The sequence below is a fragment of the Ovis canadensis genome, chromosome 12 (genome assembly GCF_042477335.2).
Source record: "Ovis canadensis isolate MfBH-ARS-UI-01 breed Bighorn chromosome 12, ARS-UI_OviCan_v2, whole genome shotgun sequence".
Classification (NCBI taxonomy): domain Eukaryota; kingdom Metazoa; phylum Chordata; class Mammalia; order Artiodactyla; family Bovidae; genus Ovis; species Ovis canadensis.
In genome coordinates this window covers 80166668-80190893 of record NC_091256.1, presented here as the reverse complement: position 1 = coordinate 80190893, position 24226 = coordinate 80166668, and the positions used below count along the sequence as shown (strand labels likewise).

The window sequence follows — 24226 nt, the reverse complement described above, 5'->3', positions numbered from 1 at the left end:
GCTCAGTCGTGTCCGACTCTTTGCGACCTCATGAATCACAGCACGCCAGGCCTCCCTGTCTATCACCAGCTCCTGGAGTTTACTCAGACTCACGTCCATCGAGTCAGTGATGCCATCCAGCCATCTCATCCTCTGTTGTCCCCTTCTCCTCCTGCTCCCAATCCCTCCCAGCACCAGAGTCTTTTCCAATGAGTCAACTCTTCGCATGAGGTGGCCAAAGTACTGGAGTTTCAGCTTTAGCATCATTCCTTCCAAAGAACACCTAGGACTGGTCTCCTTTAGAATGGACTGGGTGGATCTCCTTGCAGGCAAGGGACTCTCAAGAGTCTTCTCCAACACCATAGTTCAAAAGCATCAATTCTTCGGTGCTCGGAAAAGCATTCCTAGACTAGGTCATGTCCTCTAAGCACTGCTCCAGCACTTGAGACTGTTGACAGTTTATATTTGTTTATGTGATTATCTGATTAACGTCCGCTTCCTCTGCCAGACAGACTGTACAAAGCTCTGTGAGGACAGGGACTAAGTCAGATTTTTGTTGTTGTTCTCATTACCATTATATCACAAGCCTTTATCACTGTTGCTGGAACACAGTAAGCATATCATAAATATTTAAATGATGAATGAATATGTCTTGGAATCTCTTGCTAGCTCTGCTTCATTTTCCTCATTAGTAAGAAAATGCCTCTTCCATTCCCCCAAATTCTAGAATATTTATGGTTCCTGTTTTTTTTGAGGGGGGCGGTTTAAAAAAAACACTATTTATTTATTTGGCTGTGCTGGGTCTTAGTTGCAGCATGTGGGATCTTCAGTTTCAACATACTGATTTAGTTCCCCAAACAGGGATCCAACCCGGGCTCCCGCATTGGGAGCTTGGAGTCTTGGCCACTGGACCACCAGGGAAGTCTCTGGTTCCCATCTTGAGCCTACAAGATTGACTGTCATGTGCCCGCCGTGTCCAGTGGTGTCTTAACAGGTGGTCCCGTGTTCAGTCGCCTCCCTTCCAGTCTATCGGCGAGGCTGCAGCAGAACTGTTCACAGCACTGGACTGATCAGCGCACCCCTCTGCTTAACCATTTTCAGTGACCCCCATACCTCCTCTGGGAGGAAACTCATCTCCTGAGAAGATGCCCTCCGTATGCTCCTGCCTCACCTCCTGTCCTCTCCCTGAGATCTCAGGCTCCACTCAACACAGCAGGTTGCAACCACACACCATTCTTTCTTTCAAGTCCCTCTGTCTTCACACGCAATTCGCAATTCTTTCAGCCCGGCCAACTGTCCTCTTCTTTTGTGCTTAAGTCTCATCCATCATCCATGCCCAGCTCAAAGGTTACGTGAATGTGGCACCTGCTTTGACCAAACCTGCATTCTCCACGCTGTTTGTCCTCTCCTGCCTGTTTGCCTGCAGAACGCTTTGTACAAGCCGCTATAACACCACTTGTCTCAGAGAGCTGTCTTTGCAGAGAGTCATTTCACTTAAGAGCCTGGGCCTCATAGTCAGACTGACTGGAGGCTGAAACCAAATTTTGCAACCTAGCTGTGTAGCCTTGAAAAGTATTCTGAGTTTTAGTTTCCTAGTTTTGGAAATGGGAAACATATAACACCTAACTCACTGGGCAGTTAGAATTACATATTTAATGGGGGTAATGTGTTTAAGCCACTTAGCCCAGTATTTGACCTGGTAACACCCAATAAGGATTGTGAATGTATGCAATGAAAAGGCCCAGGCCCACATTTTGCCCCTCTTTCTATCCCACTGACTGGCCACAGTGGTGCTCAGTGAATGCTTCTTAAACTGTCTAAATGGGAGAGTATCCATGATGTACTCTTCTCTTCAGGAAAGCCAGAGGCTTATTCATTTTAGGAGTTTTACTGAAGGGTCAAAAATTCTGATGACATACTCAAATCACATTGATCTTACCCTTTGCTGAACTACTCCTGAACTTACACAGGCAACCCAGTTTGAGATCACACTTTCAGTATTAGCGCTTTTGCTAAATCCTCTCTTCATACACGGAGTCCTTAAGCCCGCACATCAACTGCAGCCTTTCCACACTCCTATGCAGAACAGATTAAACCCTTCTTTCTCATACGGAAAATCCTCTCTGTGACTCATAACCTAATTGACTTTTCTAAGATGACAGTGCGTGGTCAAGCCGATTCGACCCCTAGCCGTGTGCTCTGGCCACAGCAGGGCACTGTCTCCGGGCAAGTCTTAAGTTCCTTGACTGAAAGGTTATCTCCTGCCTCCTCCGCATCGTTGCCTGTACGCAGAGTCTGAGTGAGCAAGCCTGACCAGTGCACTTCCTTTTCCGTCCACGTAATTAACTTCCACCGGAGGGGCAGAGGGAAAAAAGTAGGTTCACAGTCAATACTTGAGATTGCTGGGAGTCACACTGGGCTCTAAAAACCTTTCACCTTGGGGAGGCACCTTTGAACCCTCTGCACATCAGTTTCCTACTGCGGTTTCCCTTCGGCGTTCCCCGAGGACTCCTTCTAGGGTTTTCGACAAGGACAGACGAACCAACTGAAGGTTGAGAAGCATCTTGCCCCCCAACCCCGCCAACTTCTATTAACCCCGGGCGGGCCATCCTACTGGCTGGTCCAGGGGAGGCGCTGGGTACCTGCCCCACCGCGACCCCATCCCGCCCACCGGAACGCGGCCGCGGCCCGCGCCCTCCGCCAGGACGCACACGCCTCCGCCCTCCTGCCTGGAGCCGCCCGGTGGGACGCAGCTCCGGGCGGTGGCCGCAGCGGCCGACAGTTGGCCGAGTGGGGGCCGCGGGCGAGGGTCCCGCGCGCGGGGCGGGGCCGCCGGGCCGGGTCCCCCGCCTCCCGGGGGCGCGCGAGCGCCGGGCGGGGCCGCCGTCCCTTCCGGGGAAGCGGTGGCCGCCGCGTCCGCCGGGCGGCTTCCCGCCCCCGCGGCTCCGGGTGACGCTGCTCCAATAACAGCGCGCGGGGAGCCGCAGCCGCGGGGCTCCCCCCCCCCCCCCCCCACCGCGCCAGCCCGGCCACCGGGATGAGGGCCGAGGGCGACGGCGGGCTGGAGCGCTTCTGCAGCCCGGGCAAGGGCCGGGGTCTGCGGGCCCTGCAGCCCTTCCAGGTGGGGGACCTGCTCTTCTCCTGCCCGGCCTACGCCTACGTGCTCACGGTCAGCGAGCGCGGCAACCACTGCGAGTTCTGCTTCGCCAGGTAGGGCGGCGCCGGCGGGCGCGCAGGGGCTCGGGGGGGGGGGGGGGGCGCCGCGCGCGCGGGCGGGCGGGAGTGCGCGCGCCTCGCGGGGTCCTAGCGCCCGCGGCTCCAGGGCGGGGGTGGGGAGCGGGAGGGGACCTGGAACCCGGGACTGGCCGGGCCACGTGCACTCAGCAAGACCTGCCAAGTTCCCGCCGCACGCCCTGCACCACGGCACGTTTCCCTGCTGGCCCCGGCGGGCTGTGCGAACCCGCCAGGGCAGGGTCGTGCCTGCAACACGTGGGCTCGGAGCCAGACTTGCTCCCCAGCTCTGGCCACTCGGCGCTTTGCCGGCGGGGCCCCAGGTTTCGCGCAGCGGCCACAGCACAAGTCACCTTTCACTTGTGCTTCCTGCGATGAGATCTGTGCCCTCCTACTTCCCCCCAGCCCCGCGCTGCCGCAGGCTTGCCGTGTTACCGCCGAGGAACTTAATGACACTTCGTATTTCTTGTGAAGTACGTCGCCCCTCGTCTTTCTTGTCACCCTCTGCGCTTGGTGTTTGGGGAGAAGCCAGGGGGGCACCGATCCGGGGTTCAGAGGGACTGCAACGGGGGGGGGGACGGGATCTAGCCCTGGTTTGGGGTTGGGAAAACCTGGTTGCTTGGGGGATTAGGCAAAACGTCTGGTTAGAATTGGTATTTAAATGGAGCAAATCATGTATGTGTGTATATGTGTATATATTCACATACACCAACGCATAATTATATCTTCAAGCCTTATGACAATTTCAGACCTAAAGGCACCCTTAGAAAGCGTGAATGCAACACTTTCAGTTTTAAGGGGGAGAGAACTACTGCCCAGAGAAGAAGTATGTATATTCACGCTTATAGTTAAGAAAATGAAATCTGATGTTCTCAGTTCTGCCCATTGCCTACCTAGCCAAGTCTTCAATAAAAGGACTGAGGCAGGAACCATGGCATTGGAGTTTATGCCATGGGACCTTCCCGGACCCTGTTTCCCTTTCTTTGAACCTCAGTTTCTTCATCTTCCAAGTGGAGATTTCTGGGCTAGATTAAGCCCACCTGAGGTTTGCAGGTACCTTTTGAATACAGGTCTCCAGTCCAACACACACCGAAGAACTCAGTGCCTGAGATATGTTCATCTTATTCCACGGTAAGACAGAGCAAAAGAAGGGACAAAAGCTAAATACTATAGTCATCTTGCCCAGACTCCCTGCCAGAGCTGTCTTCCGCTTTGGGGGGACCTGGAAAGGAACTAGACACAGAATCATGCCGTGGGCAGCTTAAGGGCTGTATGTGATGTGTCTCTTTGAATTGGTGAGCCAAGAGCTAAAGGGTCATGGCACCACTTTGCGACGTTTGAGTGAAGTGAGCATTGGGTTTTCCCAAAGTTAAAAAGGCTGCTGTGTCTGGTCCCTTGATCTTCTGAGCCTCGCTGTGGCTCAGAGTCTGAAGCAGCGTGGGTGTCTGGAGTGGCAGGAGCAAAGCAAGGTCACCCCACACAGAAGGGGCCTCCCTCCTCTGTCAGGGATCCTGGTGATTCCTGGGATCCATCGTGGCAGAGAAGACTGCGGGACCAGGCACCTAGTAGGCGCTCAAATGTCTGTTACCAGACTCCTCCTCCGGTGAATTATAGATCAAATCCAGCTGGGTTCGCAGTGGAGCAGCAGAGCGGAGAGATGGTTCTCTTTCGCCTCCGAACTGTACCTGCTACACACGCCCTCACCTCCGGACCGGAAGGTGCCCCAGGTGCAGCTTGGCCAGTCACCCTGACCTATGGGATGGCGTTTGCCTCTGTTTCCCCCTTTTCTGAATGACAGTCATTAGTGTCACTGTTGCCTTCAGCCCCTCTCCGGCGCTGCCCCTGCACCGGGGAGGGACCACTGCACCTCCTCCTGCTTTTCTCTGGCTTAGGTGAACTTCTGTCAACACCCACAGTTCCTTTCCTCTCTCTCCCTGAGGCCTCATTTGAAATCAGCTAAAATAACACACAGGCTATGATGACATCATGACATCATGACACCTGTGAAATCAGAAATATCTTTGTACTCACTCTGTGGTTTGTTTTAAATCCAGTTCACTTAGAATTAGTGGCTAGATCAATCTCAAAGATTTAGCATTCTTTCCCCTGTCAGCTGTTCCTATAGACCGAGGACAGATTATTCTGTTCAGCTATACTGGAGGTCACGTGTATGTCCCCATGGTTCCCCCAGGGATAGGAACAAAATTCTCAAATACTCTTCCATGACTTCCCCTCCCCTGCCATAAAAAGAAAACTGCGCATATTGTTTCTTGTGCCAGAAGTTGAAGGTAAATAATATTGCTTAAGACAAATGAGCCTGCAGAGATCTTCCCTATCATATTAATTGTATCAGGGTTTGACTTATTTTGAAGGAAAAGAAGTGATGTTTTTCAGAATAAGTATGTTCTGCAAATGGAAAAATAATAGGAAGTCTCTTAAGTCAGAGCAAAGTGGAATTCTTACTGTCAGGGTAACACAGGCAAAAGTTTGCCTCTGTATCACATTTTCAGGGTGACACTTGGGAAGATGTGTATCTTGCCTCAGCTGCTAAGAGGCAGCTCCTAAAAATATAAATGTCTTCAAGTTGGGAGCTGTCCTCATCAGACCTCTCAGATTGTGTGTGTGTGTGTGTGTGTGTGTGTGCGCGCGCACAATGCATGCAAGCACATACGTTGGGTATGGTCAGTATTTTGTGGCACACTTTTCCACTTGACATTTAATGTATTTTAACACTTGCTAGTATTTGTCTCAGAAAGAGAAAAACCTGTAACCCATGTTCCATCTGAGAGGGCTTCCCTGGTAGCTCAGTGATAAAGAATCCGCCTGCCAGTACAGAAAACCCGGGTTTGATTCCTGAGTCAGGAAAATCCCTGAAGAAGGGAATGGCAACCCACTCCAGTATTCTTGCCTGGAGAATTCCATGGACAGAGGAGCCTGGCAGGCTACAGTCCATGGGGTCCCAAAGAGTTGGACATGATTGAGTGACTTTCACTTTCTATAGGCACATGCTCCTATAATCTGTTCCCTGCATCTTTTTACATGTGTTTTAAAGAAATGGGTAGGAAGATTAAGATAGCCAACAGGGACTTTCCTCGTGGTCCAGTGGTTAAGAATCCACACTTTCGTTGCAGGGACCATAGGTTTCCATCCCTGGTCCAGGAACTAAGACCCCTCATGTGCATGGTGTTCCCCCCAAAAAAGGTATATGTACACACACAGGCACACGCACACACACACACAGACAACAGATTTCCTCTAAAAAGTTACACTGAAGAATATAAAATTCAGCCATTTGTACAGTAGATAATGAGATATTGGTTTGCCATTTTCAACATTTCAGTATTTCAAGTTTTTCTTTTATTTAGAGACTGCAAAGGAGGGACTTTGGGGCCAGATGGACTGGGTTGGAATTCTGGTTTCATCCCTTCCTAATGGATTGTCTTGAGCCAAATTATTTAGCCCCTCTGGGCTTGCTAGGTGGTACTAGTGGTAAAGAACCCATCTGTCAGTGCAGGAGACATAAGAGATGTGGGTTTGATCCCTGGGTGGGGGAGATGCCCTGGAGGAGGGTGTGGCAACCCACTCTAGTATTCTTGCCTGGAAATCACATGGACAGAGAAGCCTGGCAGTCTACAACCCATAGGGTGGCACAGAGTCAGACATGACTGAAGCAGCTTAGCATGCACGCACTTACTCCCAGCTTCCTTTATCTGTAAGCAGTGCACATTAACACCCACCTCCTGAGCTGGTCCTGAGTCAGGGAAGTCAAGTGCCTAGTACAACCCAGACCCCTCGGGAGGTGTCACAATTGGCTCGGTGTCTTGCTTTTATGGACTTGTTTGATGAGCTCTGTTGGCTAAATGTTGAACAGTATGAGAACATATTGTTTCAGGAACATTTTTATGGCGGTCAGGTTGAACTGGGGAATACTGGGAAGAAAATATTATACCTTGTTGGCCAGTGGAATCATCATTCAGATGGCAAGTTGACCCAGAGTTGAAAGCAGCGGTTCTCAACCTCCCATTCAATTGCGTAAATAATGGGTGTCTGGGATCAGTTTTCAGTATTTTCCAAAACCTGATGAAAATGATATGATGAGCCTACACAGGTAAAGCTTTATTGTTTTTTTTTTAAGGAGCCTTGTGTAGCTCCAAAATGATTAACAACTTTAATACTCTTTTGCCCTGGAATTAAACAAAGGTTTGAAATAAGAAACAGAGGAAAACAGAATGTTCCACCTAGCAAGGATACCATGGCTCTGCTCTGCTCTCTGCCTTCAGCATGATTCAGCTGTGGCAAGGGGCAGTCCTGCAAGACTTCAGGTGTGCACAGTGCCAGGACAGGAACATTTTTCACACGCAGGGAGCATCATTTCTGTGCTGGTGTATCAGGGCCCAGTGACCAAGCTGCATGATTAGCAACGATTTGAGATGAAAGAGGCAGACTGGCAGCAGGATAGATATCCTAAGTGAAATTCAAACCCTGGTGAGTTAAAACCACCATCTAACCCCTTTCCCTCCAAAAAGCAATTGCACAATATCCTCTCGATTGTAAAAATTTGAAGATCCCGTATAAAATGATATTCCTTTAAATCGTGTTGCTCTTTGCAACTCATAAAGCGTTTCCAGGTACATTTGTGTTTTGATCCTCCCAGGATGGCTTGTGTAGAGAAGACCTTGTCCTGTGTTACATGGGAAGTAACTGAGCGTTGGAAAAGTTGTTTCCTTGAATTTCACATTTTTGGGGGGCAGATATTGAGTGCGCCCTAAGGGCCAGCCTCTCCATGGAGGGAACTGTGTCTTTCTGTTCTGAGTGTGGTTTTCCTTCACTGTCCTTTCTTTTTTTTTTTTATTTAAAATTTTTTATTGGACGATGATTGCTTTTCAATATTTTGCTGGTTTCTGCCATATATCTACATGACTCAGCCACACATATCTCTGTCCCTTTTGACCTGAAACTACCATGTGGTTCACACCTGGACAAGAGGACTTACGTCACTTCTGCTTTCTCAAGTGAACACAATTTTTATCACCTCTTTTCTTTTGCTTCCCCCTGCCCCTGTGGATAATGCAACAGATTAATGCATCGTTTCTAAAAGTTCAGCAAAATCAATTGATTCATCTGTCTTGGATTTATATCTTATGTTGCTGCGGTTTTAGGGAATTTTTTTTTTAAATTCCCATGGTTTGGAATTTGTATAACAACTGCATATATTCTTCTGTATCGTCCACTATTACCTGATAAAATGTGAAAATAAATATGAGGCTCTTGTCCTTTGGTGAGTTTGGAATATTTTTATTTTTTTTTAATTTCACTTTTATTTATTTACTTTGACTGCGTTGGGTCTTCGTTGCTGTGTGCAGGCTTTCTCTAGTTGGGTGAGTGGAGGCTACTCCTTGTCGAGGTGCACAGGCTTCTCATTGTGGTGCCTTTCTCATTGCAGAGCGCAGTCTTTGGGCACGTGGGCTTCAGTAGTTGCAGTCCTCACCATCAGTCATTGTGGCACCTAGGCTTAGTTGCCCCATGGCATGTGGGGTCTTCCCAGACCAGGGATCGAACCCAGGTTCGATGGACTGGACTCTTGCATTGGCAGATGGACTCTTTACTACTGGACCACCAGGGAAGTCTGGGATATTCTTAAATGTGTTCAAATTATTTAAAAGGCATTTGTCATCTTCGTCTTTATAGGTACGTATAAAGAGTTTGTTTCTGTGTGCTCTGGTAGGGCAGCATAAGGATGTTAACCATTCCTGCCTATTTTTTTTCTTAAACAGACCCATTCTTCAGAACTTTGCTCTATGCAAAGTTAAACAGACATGGTTTGGGAATGGAATTCATGATGCAGCTGTGCTGAAAGGCCCCTGGATGGTATTCCTGTAGGACAAGCACTGTCTGACCTAATGGCACACTGTCTGTCCAAAGATTCTTTAAAAGATGCTCAGAAATGTCTTAAATTTCTTTGGGAAGATTCAGGGTTCAGGGCTGTAGTTTGGCAGCAGCTGATTTACAACAGAACTCAGAATTGCTAAGAACCTGGGACAGTGAAGTTATCTTCAGTTCAGTTTAGTTCAGTCGCTCAGTTGTGTCCGACTCTTTGTGACCCCATGAATCGCAGCACGCCAGGCCTCCCTGTCCATCACCAACTCCCGGAGTTCACTCAGACTCCGTCCATGGAGTCAGTGATGCCATCCAGCCATCTCATCCTCGGTTGTCCCCTTCTCCTCCTACCCCCAATCCCTCCCAGCATCAAAGTCTTTTCCAATGAGTCAACTCTTCGCATGAGGTGGCCAAAGTACTGGAGTTTGAGCTTTAGCATCATTCCTTCCAAAGAACACCCAGGACTGATCTCCTTCAGAATGGACTGGTTGGATTTCCTTGCAGTCCAAGGGACTCTCAAGAGTCTTCTCCAACACCACAGTTCAAAAGCATCAATTCATCTTACAGAACTTGAAAACTGCAAAGAAAGTTGCTACTTGATTTTGGTGTTTGAGACTTAACTCTTTTGCCTGAGGTTCATATCCCCTTTCTTTTTCTTGTCAGTATAAAGAAAACATGAAATCATTGTAATTTTAAGCCGCTGTATTTCTGCATCCCGAGGAGGCAGTCAGTAGTTACAAATATCCCTTTGTAACTGGAGTCATCAGTAACTAAGGTCATTCCCACCATACGCACATCTTGTTTTTTGTACTTCAGATGTGGAGGGAAGTAATCACATTTCTCAGTTTGAGGACTGCTTTCATCTGACCTGTGCCAGGACAATTGGATTGAAATTTCTCCTTTCTTACTGATTCTGCATTCCCATGTCCTGTTCCTCTCAAAGGCAGCCCGGCTCTGCTTTGCCTGCTTGCCTTTAAGTCCATGAGTATATAGTCCTGATCACCACCAAGGAACTAGGAACAGGGCACCCTGATTGTATTTGACCAACTGCAGGCTTTGAGCCCTCTTCTGGAGAGGCTTCCCTGGTAGCTCAGCTGGTGAAGAATCTGCCTGTAATGCAGAAGACCCTGGTTCAATTCCTGGGTTGGGAAGATCCCCTGGAGAAGGGATAGGCTACCCACTGCAGTATTCTTGGGCTTCCCTAGTGGCTCAGACAGTAAAGAATCCGCCTGCAGTGTGAGAGACCTGGGTTTGATCCCTGGGTTGGGAAGGCATGGCAACCAAGGCAACCCCCTCCAGTAATCTTGCCTGGAGAATCCCCATGGACAGCGGAGCCTGGCGGGCTGTAGTCCATAGGAGCACAAAGAGTCAGACACGGAGCCACTAAGCACAACAGAGCGCTGGTCAGCCTGGAGGTTAGTCGCTTCTGGAGCCGTCCCCTTGCCTCTGGAGAGGGGCCCACTCTGGGACTAGAGGTCTCTGTCCTCTCTCAAGGGATCTGTATTAATGCGATCAATCTCTGTACACCACCATCAGTCTCCCATTCTCATCCCAACCCTCGCATCTCTGGATTTCTAGTGAATCTGTGGGAGTTTAGGGGTGCAGTCCTCCAGCAGGGAATTGACTGAAGTAACTGCCTTTTCAGGGGCTGAACCCATGACCTTGGCCTCATTAGCACAGGCGCTCTAACCAGTCACAAAGCCACACACCTCACTTTGTGTAACTTCTGCTGACTCTGTTCCTACCACCCTCGGAGGCCTCCTTTTCAATTGCAAAGGCGTTCACGCCAGCACAATAGAACAGAAGGAAATCGGATCTCTTCTAGACTTCTCTGAAGGCCAGAGATATGCGATTTAGCAGGAAAATAAGACCAAAGTGTCTTGAGGGTTCAGGAAACAACTTATCTTTCTAGTCCATGCATTTGTTGAGAATCCAACTGTGTGTCTCATATTTTCCTTCCATCAAAAATTTAAAAATACTGTGGGACTCCTTGTGCCAATGTATTAAATAAAACCTAGGGGCTAAGTGGAAGGTTTCTGATGACTGAGTGGGAATATGGCACTTGCATTATTCAAGTGGATTGGGTTCGCTTCTTAAAGGAGTACATCCAAGAATCCATCAGTGCTTCTGTTTCACAAGTTTATAGTCCCTAGAAACCAAAATAAATGCTTGCTGTGATAGCTGAGACACCACTGTGTATCTGCAAGTCCACTGCGATGAACAGGACATCTCATCGCCCAGGGAATCTGCGGTCACCACTTGGGGGAGAGGAAGAATAAGGACGATTCCCTCACAGAGAAGCGAATTTCACACCAAGGCCTGAAGACATAGGCGTATCCTGGGGGAGGGAGGTGCAAAGGAAGTCTGGCTGACAGCAGGATGCACTTTTTCATCTGAGCCAAATAGAAATCTCAAGGATTTTATATCCTGGCACTTGAAAGGAGTTATGTTGCCATCTGTGACAAAATGAAAAGATGTTGGACCGGAGGAGTTTTTTGTCTTGAGTCTGTGAGGACCAGGAAAGGCTCTTCAAGGGATGTGGGCCCTGGGCTCAGATCTTGTTGATTTTCTTCACTTGTGCCACCTGAAAACATCTCTTACTCCTCAGTTACACAGATCTCGAGCAGAGTGACGGTCACTGTCAGTCACAGGTTCTTAAAACCTCAGCAGTAAGAGACATTTAATGATTAAGCTGTCTGAGAGCAGGGATTCTGTTTTTAATATATCCAGCAAATATTTATATTTATGGGGCATTCACTGTGGTTCTGGGCTTCCCAAGTGGTACAGTGATAATCTGCCTGCCAGTGCAGGAGATGCAGGTTCGATCCCTGAATCGGGAAGATCCCTTGGAGAAGAAGATGACAGCGCACTCCAGTATTCTTGCCGGGAGAACCCCATGGACAGAGGAGCCTGGTGGGCTACAGTCCACGGGGTCGCAGAGAGTCGGACAGGACTGAGCAACTGAGCACACACTAGGTTCTGAATCCCGGTGGAAAAAAGGAACAAAAATCCCTCCCACCATGAAGCTTCTGTTCCAGTAGGTTTAATTCATCTTTATTTTATGCACCGTAGACTGAAAAGAAAAAGCACAGCATGCGAGTCGTGAATTAAGTTTTATTTGGGGGCAGAATGAGGACTTACTGCCCAAGAGACAGCTTCTCACATAGCTCTGAGGCCCTGTTCTGAAAAGGTGGATGTGGGAGTTCAGCGTACGTTTGATTTTGGTGAAACCCACAGCAGAAGGTTGCTGCTAATCCCAAGGGGGCTTCCCTGGTGGCTCAGTGGGTAAAGAATCTGCCTGTAATGCAGGAGACCCAGATTCCATCCCTGGGTTGGGAAGATCCCCTGGAGAAGGGAATGGCAACCCTCTCCAGTGTTCTTGCCTGGAGAATCGCATGGACAGAGGAGCCCGGTGCACTACCGTCCATGGGGTCGCAAAGAGTCTCAAGAAGGTTGTGACTAGTCACGAGCAGCAGATGTCTCTGCTAATGATTTTAGTGCTTTTCTAGATACGAGGAGATGTCAGAAGTTGGGCTCATAAAATTGAAAATTTCTAGCTATCTGAAGGCCTGTTCTGCCGGTTCTTCCCAGAGCGCAGAGTGCCTCACTCCTTGTCTCTACCCTGGACTCCTTTCAGGCAGTGGTTCAAGGTCAGCAACTGCAGTGGCTAGTGATGTCATCCTTGTAGAAGCAGATAGCAAGTGACAATTTTTAGCTGATGCTGTAGTGCCTTGAACTTTGTCATTTTAGCAGAGTTTTTGTTAAAGGCAGTAATGTTTTGAGTTCAGTGCTTTCTTTCCTCAAACACTGATAATCCGTGTATGTATGTCATAAAACTGTTAACCAAGAAGTTTAAGCACACACTCTAGTTCATGACTTATGCAAACTAAGGGAGAACTCTGATCAGATAATACTGGGTCAAATGAAACTGTAGCATCCCTGCATTGTGTTAAAATAGCAGCACTTTGGGTAGACATTTTTTGGAATTTGGTGAAATTTGGTCTACTCATACACTTGAATCAGTTCAGTTCAGTCGCTCAGTCATGTCCGACTCTTTGCGACCCCATGGACTGCAGCATGCCAGGCTTCCCTGTCCATCACCAACTTCCGGAGCCTACTCAAACTCACGTATATCCATTAAGCTTTTTAAGTTGTATTTAGAAATATTTATTCAACTGTATTGAGAAGTGTTTATTCATACATTTGAATAAATATTTTTAAATACAACTTTCAAAAGCTTTAGGATTTTTTTCACCTTAAAAACTTACAAGGTCACAAAGTAGTAGTGATTCAGAAACTAACAGTTGACTTATTTCACTCAATAGTAAATTGATTTCAGCACGTGTTCAGGCCTTCCGAGGTGCCTACCTGCTAAATATTTTCTAGGCACAGAGTGGGGAAAGCAGCCCACCGCCAACTTCTGTTTTGTGCATCTTCAGAGAGTGACCCAGTGGAAGGCCACTGTCAGGTCAAGGCTGCCTGCAGACGCGCCCCCAAGGCTGGGCATCACAATGGTCCAGTTTGCTCTTCAGTCTTAATTTCACTCCAGCAGCTCCAAAGTGCTTATAGTGGTACATGCGTACATGCGTACATGCTTGGACACACACATGCGTGTGTTTGCACCCGTAGCACCTTCTGCATGCTTCCTTCATCACACTTGCTACTTGACTACAGGAACCAGGTCTTCTTCAACCTTGTAGGTCCAGCACTTAGCCTGAGGCCTGATAGTCCATGACCTCAATAAATATTTAATCAATGAACAGTCTCATTTCTGTAGTCTTATTTTACAAACAGCTCTGTGGGCAGGCCTCATCCCCTTCTCTGTTCGTTCTTGGATCCTTATAGATTCTTACAGAACACTTCGTTGATCCCTATCTTCAGGATAGAATCTTGACTGCTCAAGTCCTCCATATTCCACCCTGCCTGGAATTATCCCTTACTGCTTTTTTCACTTAAAACCTAAACAGAATGTAAGTGGTCTTTCCAGTTCCCCCACAATGGTGCTGTGTCATTCCCCAATGGTAGCTGTTACCTATGGTCAGTTCTTATATGAGAATAAGTTAAAAATGAGTTTGTTGTTTCTTTCCTTTTGACTTCCTCATTGGTAAGCATCAGAGAAGTCAAAGACACATTGCAAGGAAGCATCATTGTGATCTCCCACAGAAGTTCATATACAGAATTTCAGAGGAGAATGTTCAGTTTAAAAGCGCACACATCTGTTCTTCGGGCAGGCTTCAGCTGTTAGGGATTTTACAGGGCCTGCAAGATGAGGTTTGGTCGTAGGTGCTGTCCAGTGGCTGAAAAGAGTCATCGCCACTGTTCCATAGGCTTAGTAGCTCTCTGCTCTGTATGTGAGCCTCATGGTTTTTTTTTTTTTTCTTTCTAAGGCAGAGGAGGATTTCGTCTCAACTAGAGTCTTTGCTGTTGTTCAATTGCTCAGTTGTGCCCAACTCTTTGCGACCCCATGGACTGCAGCATGCCAGGCTTCCCTAGAGCCTTCACTGAAACAAATCTTAAATCAGCATGCTCACTGTTTTCTCATTGCTGAGTTTGATTTTCATGAGTCAGTGATGTGGAGAGTCATGTCTACAGTATTTTTTTAGCTGTATTGAGGAAAAATTGACAGATATGATTGTATGTAAAGTGTACAGCCTGATGATCTGGTGTACATGGAGACTGTGGGATGATTACTAAGATCAAGATAATCAGTGCATCCATCCTCTCACATAGGTAACTTCCTTTTGTGTGACAAGAATGTTTAAGCTCAAGTCTCAGCAACTTTCAAGCATACTCTACTGTATTATTACCTGTAGTCACCGTGCCGTCCAGTAGATCCTCAGACCTGTTTCTCCTTACAGCCGAAACTTTCTGCCCTTTGACCTGTGTCACTCCATTTCTCCAGGGTCATCATTTTTATGACAAGGTCAACTATTCAGTGCTGACCACCAAGCCTCCTCTTTCTCCTTGTAAATTACAGCTTCTGTTCCAACATTTGGGAAAACCTATTAGTTGCTACCTTACTGCCCTAAATATTTCCTGCTTCCCTGGAGGCCCTGGGCTCTAACTTTTAACAAGCCTCAGAACAAAGCCGGATGCCCTGGGGGGAAGGTTCAGCCCTGCTCTGGGAAGAAGCTCCCACAGCACGTGGTCCCATTTCACTGTTACATTGTGGATTAAAGTGCTACATGGAGCATCTTTCAGGGTTACACAAAAACCCATACCCTGAGTATTATCCTTGTCACCTGACCAGGGCTATAATAGGGTTCTGCCACAATTCCTCCAATTTTTATTTCTCTCCAATAAAAATTTGCTAGTGGAACCACTCACTCTGGGTGGGAGGCTAACTTTGTTTCTGATTGTCTTATTTCAACCCATGGTGAAGTTATATTGTGCCGCTGGGGCTTTTTTCCTTTTCTCTTTTTTCATTTGGCCGGGGCTGCCTCTGTTCAACAGAGCCTCCTTGTCACTTCTTCTATCATCGTTAGTTAAAAGTAATTGTTATTGCAAACCCACTCCATGCCAGTATCATTCTCTTTCATGGGGAAAACCCACAAAGCATTCATTTCAGTAGCAGAAAGGAGGGAGCTTACAGGATCAAATCCTTTTTATCTGGACCCGCGGCACCTGCGGCAATGCATTAACTAGCAGGAGTTGTTAATTACGATCCTAACTTGTTGATCTTCCCGGCTTCCGAATTTTAAAAGCAAGAAAATTAATCACTTCGCGTGTCTCCTCCTGTCGAAAATGACCGGAGCGTGTCTTCTGAGTTCTGTTTCAGCCACTGATAATCACACACTTGCATTTTCCTGTCACATTTCTTTCCTCCTTTTGTGGATGGAACCATTTCTTAAGTTCAAAGAGCCCTTCCATTCACAGCAAAGTAGATATTTGCCTGTAAAACAAAGGCTTTAGAAGCGTAAATCCTCTAAATATGAGTCTGAGCAAGATGGTACTGAAGATATTTCAGGAGTTGACATCACTTAAAAAAAAACACAAAAGTATGAAGACTAATTAAAAGTGTAGTAGTGGCGGGCTTCGCTTCTATTTTTTCATTTGATTTACATAACAAACCTGCGAGATAGAAACCATATCTTTATGGTGGAGGAAACAGGTTCTGAAAGGATGAATAACTTGCCCAAGATCGCATAGCACTCAAGCATGAGAAGGAAAAAGGATTTGAGACAGGGAAGTAGGAAAAGGAGCCCAGCACAGTCATCCTGCGTTGTGAAGCAGGAGTCAGGAAGAGGTGGAAAGAAAGCTGAGCCTGGCTTCCAGAACACTTGCTTGTCATAGTAAGAAAATACAGTGTCTGCCACTTTATTCCAACCTATCCATCCATCATCAAGGTAGTTAAACCACCTAATCCATCCTGTGTGTGAGTCATTCTTAAGAAGAGTTACATTGTAAGCAGTCTGGACTGCAGAGAAGAATGCTTCAACACTCTTCATCAAATTCTGCCCTCAAAAACTCTCAACCCAGATGGACGACCATAGGCCTAGACCCGCAGTTGTGTGTTATGGAGGCACATTCGACCTGGGTGGCTTTCTAAAACTCCCAGCACCAACCAGTCTGATGAGACTAGCTGGACCCAGCCCCAGACGGGCGTGGGCAGCTGAGGCTGAGAACCGCTCTGAGAGGTTGTGCGTGACTTCACCATTAGTGTTCCTTTCGTTGCCTTCCTTTTCAGTTACTTCACTTCATTCCTCCGAATGACCTTTATTCTTCTGTCACGGCGGGCAGTTTTCTGTTCCTTGTTTTGCAGTCTTTCCCCAAACCTCCTGGACAATTCAGATCGGGTTACATCGCAAATGAAAGCTTTACAGCTGGGTCTTCTGCAGGCACAGAGTTTATTCTAAAAGCCTTGTGTATTCCGACAGTGAAAATGGATATCCCATATGAAGTTTCTCTCTGGCTGAACTTTGCAGTCAGCAGTAGTTGGACTCTCAGGAGCTCTACTTCTTGCTCTCTGAAGCACACACACCCGCATGAGCCAGCTCAGCACATTGTAATCGGGGTTTCCACCATTAGACCTACAGACCGTGTGTGTTTAGCCCTGTGGTAAGCTATGGGAAGAACTGAAGCACATATCTGGGTAGTTTAAACAGAGTTCCCATCCCTACCCCATTTCACTGAGAACTGCTATTACCAAATAGACCAAAGGAGATTCTTAAACTGTTCGCTGTCAGTAACTGGCTTAGCTTTTCTCCTTCTCTCCGCTGAAGGCAGTCTGGCCGGGAGAATCTTTGTGAAGGATATTCACACAGGTAAGCCGGGTAGATGACCCGATAATCACATATATAGTAACATCTGCATCCGAGCCAGGCAAGGCTTTTCTGTCCTTTCTGAGAGCTGCAGTGTGTTATCGCCCAGTTCCCAAAGGACGCAATCCCATGTGGACTGGCCCAGTGTCTGTCTGCAAACACACCTGGATTTACTGCCTGAATTTACTCCCTGAATGAGACAGAGGGACCTTCTTTGCACAGGCTGAATACAAAATCAGCCCTTATTTTAATTCCAGTCCACTTCAGGTGACATTGAGTCCTCTCGCATAGTTGGTCAAGAGACCCTCTGTGGGGATGTTCCCCTTCCTGGATCTCATTTTTAGAAATGACTGGATTCTTCCCATTGTATCTTTGAAGCCAAGTAGCATTAACAGGAGAAGGGATAGGCTACCCACTCTGGAATCCTTGGGCTTCCCTGGTGGCTCAGACAGTAAAGAATCCCCCTGCAATGCGGGAGACCTGGGTTCAATCCCTGGGTTGGGAAGATCCCCTGGAGGAGGGCATGGCAACCCACTCCAGTATTTTTGCCTGGAGAATCCCACGGACAGAGGAGCCAGCTGGGCTATAGCCATGTGGTCACAAAGAGTCGGACACACTGAGTGGCCAAGTACAGCATGGCGCAGCATTAACAGGATTCCACTGGAGCTGGGACATTGTGCAGACGAGGGTAAAGAATGCCTTTATTTACTCTTCATAGTGTAATTACAGGTTCGATCCCTTGGTCAGGAAGACCCTCTCGGAGATGGGAGCGGCTTCCCACTTCAATATTCTTGCCTGGAGAATTCCATGGACAGAGGAGCCTGGCAGGCTACAGTCCATGGCGTCACAAAGAGTCTGATACAACTGAACAACTAATACTTATTTACTTACTGCTATTACCTTATCAGAAAACTAAGATCATGGCATCTGGTCCCATCACTTCATGGGAAATAGATGGGGAAACAGTGTCAGACTTTGTTTTCTGGGGCTCCAAAATCACTGCAGATGGTGATTGCAGCCATGAAATTAAAAGACACTTACTCCTTGGAAGAAAAGTTATGACCAACCTAGATAGCATATTCAAAAGCAGAGACATTGCTTTGCCAACAAAGGTCCATCTAGTCAAGGATATGGTTTTTTTCAGTGGTCATGTATGGATGTGAGAGTTGGACTGTGAAGAAAGCTGAGCGCCGAAAAATTGATGCCTTTGAAGTGTGGTGTTGGAGAAGACTCTTGAGAGTCCCTTGGACTGCAAGGCGATCCAGCCAGTCCATCCTAAAGGAGATCAGTCTTGGGTGTTCACTGGAGGGACTGATGCAGAGGCTGAAGCTCCAGTCCTTTGGCCGCCTGATGCAAAGAGTTGACTCATTGGAAAAGACTCTGATGCTGGGAGGGATTGGGGGCAGGAGAAGAAGGGGATGACAGAGGATGAGATGGCTGGATGGCATCACCAACTCAATGGACGTGAGTCTGAGTGAACTCCTGGAATTGGTGATGGACAGGGAGGCCTGGCATGTTGTGATTCGTGGGGTCACAAAGAGTCGGACACAACTGAGCGACTGAACTGAACTGAACTGAACTGAATTACCTTATCTAGATGCATAGATTATTTTTGTTTGCTGTAGTATATGCTCCTTGATCATGTCATCATACTCAAGGAAGGATATTTTGCATGATGGAGACAAAATATGTCCCTTGATGTGTGAATTCTGATTCTGCTACCAACTTGCTGAATGGCCATGTTGAGTTAGATACTTCACCTCTAAAATCTTCAGTATCTTCATTTGAAAAGCTGGAATAATAACCTCTTCATAGAGCTGATGGAATGATTAGAAGAAATCAGCAGTTTTCAAACTTTTTGTTCTTAAGATCCCTCTCTACCTATAAAAATTGAGAACTCCAAAGAGCTTTTTTTGTTCACCTAGATATTTATCAGTATTTACCATATTTATAATTAAAAATAAAAAATATTATAAAGCACTTGTTTTTTAAAATGAGGACTCTTCTTCAAGACAAAAGAATTAATGAGAATAATTAATGAGTGGTGTTTTACAGTTTTGCAAATCTCTTTAATGAGAGGTTAAAGAATACAAGTGGATTCTCAGATATGCTTTTGAATTCAGTCTGGCATGTAATGTAGTTTTGGTTGACATATGCAAAGGAAATCTGGCCTCAAATAGGTGTATAATTGGAAGGGAAGGAGTATTTTAATAGCCTTTTCAGTTAATTGTGGATATTCTTTGATTCACCGTTAGAACTCAGTGAAGTGATTTTTGTCTTAAATATTAGTTGTAACATGCACTCTGAAGCCATGTCTATGAATTTTATGTACTCTGTTACATAAAATCCTTAGTCTGTCTTGTACTTTGAATGACTCTTTTAGTCATGTGTAATTTTTTAAACATCATACTCTGGTCATTTGGAAAACATTGGTTCACTCAGTTATATAGACGTCCTAAAACTTTATTTCATCAAACCATGAAATCAAACAAAAAAAAACCCCACAATTTTTAAAACCATCACCAATCTTTCAGATGAAAGACTGTCAAACTCTGGGCAGCAGATACATGTGTTCCAAAATTCTAGTTTTTGCTTAAGAGCCCACATTTTATCATTGGCAACAAATATTGCCAGTTATTTTCCTTGATGTGATGGACTCACTTCATTTATTTCCGTAATATACCTGCCAAATACACAAGTCTGAACAGCCAATTTGTCTAAAGTTGTTCTTCTTAATAAAAGTGATATTTCAAGAAAACAGTGGCACGTTCAATTTATAGCTCCAGGGATGGCCAAGAGTTCATCCTTGAGATAACCCTCATTCTTCAGTAGGAGCAGAAACACTTCCTGCCTTCTGCCCCCTTCATCTCAGGGTGCCGAGATGATACATACCAAAGACTCACGATTCAAGGACATTAACATTTGTGCCTGCTTTAGTGGGCCTCCCGGGTGTCTCAGTGGTAAAAAATCTACCTGTAATGTAAGAACTGCAGGAGACTTAGGTGTGATCCCTAGTTCAGGAAGATCCCCTGGAGGAGGGCATGCAACCCACTCCAGCGTTCTTGCCTGGAGAGTCCCATGGACAGAGGCGGGCTACAGTCTATGAGATCGCAAAGAGCTGGATGCAGCTGAAGTGACTGAGCATGCACACACGGCTTTATTAGGGACATTCTTTTTTTAATTTATCTTAGTCTACTTGGTTTACAATGTTGTGTTAATCTCTGCTATATAGCAGAGTGATTCAGTTATATATGTATATGAATACACACACACACAGAGGAGTCTGGCGGGCTACAGTCCATGGGGTCGCAAGAGTCGGACACAGCTTAGTGACACTGCCACCACTGTGTAATGGTTTGCATTCTCTCATCCCAAACTCTGGGTCCATCCCTTACCCCTTAGCAACTACAAGTCTGCTCTCTAAGTCTGTGAGTCTGTTTCGTAGGTAAGTTCATTTGTATCATAGTTTAGATTTCTTTAAGGGTATTCCTAAGTGAAACTGGCTTTTCCCCCCTGACTGTGAGCATGTGGAAGGGAAGAATACAGGGACGACTTAACTAGCTGCTTTGATTTGTACCAAAGGCTTTGTGGCTCAGCTGGTAAAGATTCTGCCTGCAATGCAAGAGACCTGGGTTCGATCCCTGGGTTGAGAAGATCCCCTGGAGAAGGGAAAGGCTTCCCTCGCCAGTATTCTGACCTGGAGAATCCCATGTACCAGTCCATGGGATCTCAAAGAGTTGGACGCGACTGAGCGAATTTCACTTCATTTCACTTCAAAGCCTTGCGGGTTTCACCCTCGGGGCACCCTTCACTTTCTAGAGCACAAATGTCAAGACCCTAAAGGCAGTAGTTCATTCTGGAAATAGTTTTGATCTCATGGGCTCCCTGAAAGGGCCTCTGGGCCTCCAGTAGTCTACAGACCACACCTCAAGAACCACTGGCATTATGTAACCTCCTGACAAGTTAGCTCTTTCTTCCTGGTCTTCATTGTCTGTGGCCGCGGACTTGGTGACTAGCCAGGCTGAATGAAGCCTGGCCTTTGGGAGATCTATTATTTTGATGAAACCCCAATAGAGTTCTTCCTGCGTTCACCAGAGCCCAGTTTTTTTTTTCCTTCCTGGGATAGTACCTTGGTAATATCCGAAACAAGTCAAAAACAAGCTGAAAACAAACCTTGGTTTCATATTAGCTTTACTGCTCACATCTATGTGTGGAAGATCTCTGTATATAATCCTTGTTTTCTTTTTGTATGGTGTAGAGCTAAGAAAGACATTTTTTGTTATAGTTTCCTGGTCTGTTATATCGAGGGTCTTAATTCTGGTTTCAGAGACACTTCGCTAGTCTGTGCATAGATTCTAGGTGGCTGGTGAGACCTCAAAATTTCACAACATTTTCTGTTGTTCTTTGAGGGTTGGGGATAAGCTGGGTTGTTGGGGAGAGTTAATAGCTTTAAATTCTCAGAGAGGTTTTATGACCTCGCCCCCTGCAAAACCAACCGTCACCAAATGGCTGTTTCAGATGGACATTGTTATGGGTGGCGTCTACCCATCCATTGTCCAGGTCCCAACACACGTCTTTTGGAAAAGAATTTTCAGAGTTCCCTCTGCGGCTTTGCCCGTCTGCTCTTTCTGTCCCTTTGGCATTCCTTCACGGTGCCTGTCAATTAGCACTTGCTCACTAGTCACTTCACAGTTGTCTTTGAGCACATCGCCTGTCCTTACCCCTTGGCATAAAATGCAGGAGACGCCAGGGCCGGCCGTCTCATCCACATGTATCCTCGGAGGGTATTTCAGGCCAGAGGATGCACTCAGCCAAATTAGTGGGCTCCTCTTTGAACCACTGAGATGTGCAAACTCGGAATATTTATTTATACCTCAACTGTGAGTTGCGTTTTTTTCTCCCACACAATTCTTCAGCCTGCTGCTTGGAATCCAAGCACTGTCATGAAAACTGCAAGGCAGCCAGTTTCGTTCCAACAGTAGCATTTTTGGAATCCTTTCCCGATTCCGTGGGAGTAGTGTGGTGACTACCACTCTCTGAGAAGACGCGGAGGAGGACTCTGCAGAGTGATGATATGTATGTCTTGCAATGTCAGCCCTCCGGGCATGCTGCAGATGGGGTTGGGGTGAGGGGGCTCCATGGCAGGGCAGGGGGCACCCCTGGCAGTAAGCGAGAGTGCCCTTTGCAGCACCAGCATTTCTGTACATTGGAAAGCTGGCTTTAGGGTGGTCAGTGAGAAGCAGACAGCGGGCTTTACAGATCACACTCTCATTTAACGAAGTGGTTGTTCCCCATCTCAGAAAAATTTGAAGGGTTCTGTCATAAGCGGTTTAACTCAGTGGCTTCACAGTTTTTGAAAAATCCCGTGGCTTGTCTAACGCAGCAAACACACCAGCACCTAACAGTTGGGGAATAGCAACGTCCCTGTCCCCTATGAGAAGCAAGAAAATGAATTCTATGGTGATGAACGGGGAGGACTAACCTAATTATGACAAAGCAGAAGAATCATTCAGTGGGATACAGACAAGGTAGATGTGTGTGCCAGTCAGATCCAGGGGTATTTTATTTAAGAATATGCCTCCAGTTGCTGGGTAGCGTTGTTTTTAAACTTCGCTTCTCAGACAACATTTGTTACTGACACGCTCCATCCCTAAATACTAAAGATTGTCACCCACTTTGTGTTCTCAGCAGTATAGGTCGACCCCAGTCCTCTGTCTTTACAGACCAGGCTTCCAAGATGGCTTTGTTTATTTCTGTCCCTTTCTAGCAGCTGAGAAAATCAGGACACAAGAGCCGTTGACTTGCCCCAAAGCATTGAGTCATAGTGCAGGTTGATGTTAACAGCTGTGGTGTCCCAGGCCAGGCTCACGAGTCAGGGAGCATGTCCTTCGTCTCTTTGGAAAGTACCCTTCATGCTGTCGGGGTTGGTCAGTGGCAGCGTGTGTCCCCTTTGACTAACTCATTCCCACTCAAGGGCTGAGTCTGGTCAAACTCTCCTTTGGGAAAATCCCACGTAGCAGTGGGAGAGCAAGGTAAGGTGACTCTTGCCTCTGCTTTCGAACCAGATGGCTGTTGTTATTGCATGATAAAATGCGCGGCTTCACGTTTCTCTGCCTCTCGCCACTACAGTGCCCTTTCTGTTTTTTAAGGAAAGAAGGCTTGTCCAAATGTGGAAGATGCAAGCAGGCATTTTACTGCAATGTGGAGTGTCAGGTAGGTGTCTCTGGGCCAGCTGGCAGGGAGGGCCTGGTTTCCTCGGAAGCTCGGGACCCCAGCATCCTTCTCATCCTTGTCACGGCATCCCAGGGCCCTCCCGCAGCCAGAGCTGAAAAGCCTCCTTGTGGCGTAGGGCGTGGCTGGATGCCCCTGTGTGCTGGCACCCAAGACTGATGGTGATGGGCAGCCAGTGGGCAGTAACATTTTGGGGCCCAACACAGGATCAAAAATAAAGGTTGGTAAAGTGGGAAAGACATAGGGACCACATTGGATACAGGCAGGTGTTTCACCAAGGTCAACAGTCTGCCCCCCACGGCTCCCAGCAACAAATGGAATGTGCAAAGACAACCAGTGAAAAATGTTAAAATGCTGTCTTTAAAATTGTTTAGTCTTTACCATCACCAAGTCTGAATTTGTATCTATCCCCCTGGCAGGCTACACGTCACCCTTGGGCTGGTCTAATCTAGCCTGATTCCAGCTGGACTTAGGTGGACCCCTGACACAGCTTTTGTGCAGCCAGAGGTGGACTGGTCTGAACTTGGACCTGGAGACCTGGGGGCGGGGTGTGAGCGGTTCAGGCAGCAGGTTGCGCGTAGACCACAGGCCATCTGGCTGGCTGGATGCATCTCGAGGGAGTCTTGTAACCCAGGACTGAGGATTTC

At 47.0% G+C, this 24226-nt stretch overlaps 1 protein-coding gene across 2 annotated transcripts in view; it reads left to right on the top strand.

The window, feature by feature from the left end:
- The first annotated feature begins 2848 nt into the window (after window positions 1–2848).
- Window positions 2849–24226, top strand: part of SMYD2 (SET and MYND domain containing 2) — a 53860-nt gene continuing 32482 nt past the window's right edge. The window contains exons 1-2 of one of the 2 annotated variants that reach the window (XM_069544952.1): window positions 2856–3189; window positions 23498–23561. In XM_069544952.1, coding sequence (XP_069401053.1) covers window positions 3017–3189; window positions 23498–23561 — 237 coding nt within the window. In that variant the 5' untranslated portion in view covers window positions 2856–3016. Of the gene's footprint in view, window positions 3190–23497; window positions 23562–24226 lie in introns of both variants that reach the window. The other variant, XM_069544953.1, reaches the window with a different exon arrangement.